Source organism: Drosophila albomicans, chromosome X (assembly GCF_009650485.2).
Source record: "Drosophila albomicans strain 15112-1751.03 chromosome X, ASM965048v2, whole genome shotgun sequence".
In the NCBI taxonomy this organism is placed as follows: domain Eukaryota; kingdom Metazoa; phylum Arthropoda; class Insecta; order Diptera; family Drosophilidae; genus Drosophila; species Drosophila albomicans.
Genome location: NC_047627.2, coordinates 3,628,659 through 3,631,969, shown reverse-complemented (window position 1 = coordinate 3,631,969; position 3,311 = coordinate 3,628,659). Strand labels below are relative to the sequence as shown.

Below are 3,311 nucleotides of genomic sequence, written 5' to 3'. Positions count from 1 at the left end.
ATTAATACTAAATATTCATATAATTATATATATCAATATGTTACAATTATGATATAATTTATAAAAAATAAATTCATATATTAAATAAAAACGAAATAAAAGGATCAACACCCCACTGTAACTCTGTGAACCTGAAATGTATTTTATTTTAAATAATTTGTAATATACAAATACTATTCCAAAGATTAAAATTTGAAAAAGACGACACCAATATATGATTGAAATTATATGAAACAATAAATAAATGAAATACACATTGCATCACTTTGTTGCAATGTTTACATAAACATAAGAGCCAACTACTGGGCATGTTTTATACACCTTTTAAGTTGAAAAGACAAGAGATATTCAATTAAGTGCTTGAATAGAAGATAGAGGTCTTCAAACACAAAAAATACAATAGTGTTTTAATTAAAAATAATACACCCCAAACACCTAGGACTACAATCAAGAACTAATTCAAAATTCACGAGAAGCACATGTTGGTGGCCACAAAGTGCTGTGTGTCGGAACACGGCTGGAGGTCCTGAAAGTCCTAGGACATCAAACCTGCGAGGATATACAGATGTCAATGACGAAACCCTACACGAGGAAAATAAATATATGAGTGTGTAGAGTGCGAGTAATGGGAAAATGGGGAGGCATAAAGAACAAGTGAAATAAAATAATAGCATACACATATTGACACCATTTTGAGTAAGGATCTTCTTACGATTTCATTTATTTTATTGCTTGCATTACATGAATTTTGTATTGATCACAGCGTGGCTTCACACCTTTCGCTTGGCGTGCAGCATCTCCATGAGCAGAGTCCTCGTTGGCGCATTGCCAGCACAGTGCTTCGCATACAGATATTCTTCGCCACGGGAGGCCATGGCATGGATTTCCTGTATGATGGTCAATAATCTGCTGAATTTGCCATTCATTGAGGGATAACAGAGAAGGGTGTAATCGAGCAGAGCTGCTTGGACACGCTCGTGTCCCTCGAGGACGATCTTGCTGTTTTCAACATTAATCCGCGAATCTGGACTCAACAGCATCATGAATTTCATGCACACATACTCGCCCATATCGAACTTGAGATCGATGAGCTTATGCTGCAGCTCGTCGAAGTAATCACGCAACTGGGGCACCCCCAACAAGCCGAGACTCATCAGATCGAACACCTGACCGTTGTGCAGGTGCGTCACATCGGGCAGAGCGTTGTGTATGCGATGATGCAGATGATCGAGTACAAGGAGATCGGACCACGAGTGCTGCAGCAGTTTCATTTGATCGTCGACGTGGAGATGTTTGAAGAACACGCTGTTTCGCGCCCAATCGACTTGCGAGAACAGATTTTGATCCAGCACTTTGCACATCAGCTCAAAGAGATCCACCTGCACTTGATTATGCGTCTGTTTCTGCAGCAATCCAAAGAGCTGCGTCTGCCACTCGCGATCATCGATCAACTGCGCTTCGACAAATTCCCGAATCATTGGCGATACACTTCGCGTCGAATCCAAGCACAATTTCCTCTCAGCGGTGTTGTTATTATCGCTGGCAATCGAATGGCTGCCACATCCTGGCGATGACGATACCTGGGCTATTTGTATATTCTGCGAACTGTGCAGCGATTGCAGCGCCAACTGTCGCTGCCTCATCGCCTGCAGCTTGCGAGCGCGATTCCTTTTGTACATGGGACCAAACATGTTGCGACCGCCACGCATGCGATCCGCTCGCACCGCCTCCAACTTCATGCCCACCTCGAGGCACTTTTCGAAGCGACAGTAGGGACAACGCTTGCGCTGCGTCTTATCGATGTGGCACGCACGCTCTGCCACACAGGTGTAGACCTTCTTATTTTGCACGGTCCGCTTGAAGAATCCCTTGCACGATTCGCACGTCAGCAGGCCGTAATGATAGCCGCTCACCTTGTCGCCGCAAACGGGACACAGCTCCTCGAACAGCTGCTTCAGATCCATACAGTCGCCATTGCCCGATCCTGATCCTGATCCAGATGCTGGACTGCTGGCATCGCCACCGCTAAAGCTGCCGCCTTCTGTCTGCTGATTGCCACATTGAGCCGTATCAAATTCATTCGTCGAATTGGATTCATCCTCCAAGCTTTGGTAGCAGGTAATAAGCGCATCAGTCTGCTCTTGTCGATTGGGCAGATCGTTGGCAACTGCAGTTGCATCCTTGCAGATGGCAAGCGATGGAAAACTCTGCAAGTCACAGTTGCTGAACTGTGTTGTGGTTGAGCTGAGGAAGTTGGCAGAACTTGGAGTTCCATTCTCCACTTGGTAGTAATCCATGTTCACAATGAAACCAAAACCAAATCTATCGGGAATTTAAAACTTGGAAAGTTTGACTGCAACTCTCAGTCATTAAGTAATGAAGAAATTAATTTGAAAAGAAGAAAAGGTATTGCTAAAAGAAAGAAGTTGAATCTGTTTGGACTCTTAAGTCAAGCAATAAGTAAGTAACAATCATCAGATGTATGAAGGACACCGATAACCACAACTCTTTAAGAGTGAAGAACCCTTAAACTCTAAGACGAATAGGACTTAATAACTTACAGATTCCGCACTTCATAAATATGTGTTCGAAAATCAACTAAGCTGAGATGCTGATGGCACAGTGATTATCCATTGACTGTGGTGTAATTGCAGAGAATGATCTCTTTATATCTGAACCTATCTATCAGAGCAGGTAGCGTGCGTTAATCCGCGGAGAAACTCCAAGTCCTTATGTTTATATTTGTTTATAACCCTTATTACCCTATAGCGACAGATGTGTGGTCGTCAGTTTACTTGGAAAGGTGTCAGGTATCAAGTCGAGTCTTGAAAATGAGCGATATATACAACCCACAATAAATACCACTTATTTTTATGATTATTGACTAAGACATGCAGGAGAACATGTTAATGAGATGTTCAGTATACGAAGACTCTTATACAAGCTAAACATCAAACTACCCTCGCAATCATAGATCGAGTAGGTTGAGGAGCATTCTCTCCAGTACATTCGCTCTCATTTTTTATAATGATATATAAATATCTATTTTTTTTATATAAGTTAACAGTTAATCGCTTCAGACACGACTTGGCAAAAATGCAAACCAAGCAGTCCGTTCTAATTATAGGGAGGACAATCTGTTTATGCCATGTAATTTAATTACAATTCATATGATAGTCCCATATTGACGTTAAATCTAAATAGAGTAGTGTAGCATGCGTAAATATGTATATATATACATACATATAAATAAGGCTGCAACACTTTGTTGTTATGCCAACAATGTTTACATAAGCAGCGACTTTGTCGCT

General features: G+C 41.6%; 1 protein-coding gene across 1 annotated transcript; it reads right to left on the bottom strand.

Annotated features, from left to right (window-relative positions):
* Positions 1 to 302: 302 nt before the first annotated feature.
* On the bottom strand, positions 303 to 2,971 carry LOC117570910 (nuclear hormone receptor FTZ-F1-like). Its single transcript, XM_034252820.2, has one exon. The coding sequence runs from the start codon at positions 2,295 to 2,297 to the stop codon at positions 771 to 773; it is 1,527 nt and encodes a 508-aa protein (XP_034108711.1). The 5' UTR covers positions 2,298 to 2,971; the 3' UTR covers positions 303 to 770.
* Between the last annotated feature and the right edge of the window lie 340 nt (positions 2,972 to 3,311).

Coding starts and splice junctions, on each gene's coding strand:
- LOC117570910 (XM_034252820.2), bottom strand. CDS start 2,297: ATGGATTACTACCAAGTGGAGAATGGAACTCCAAGTTCTGCCAACTTC.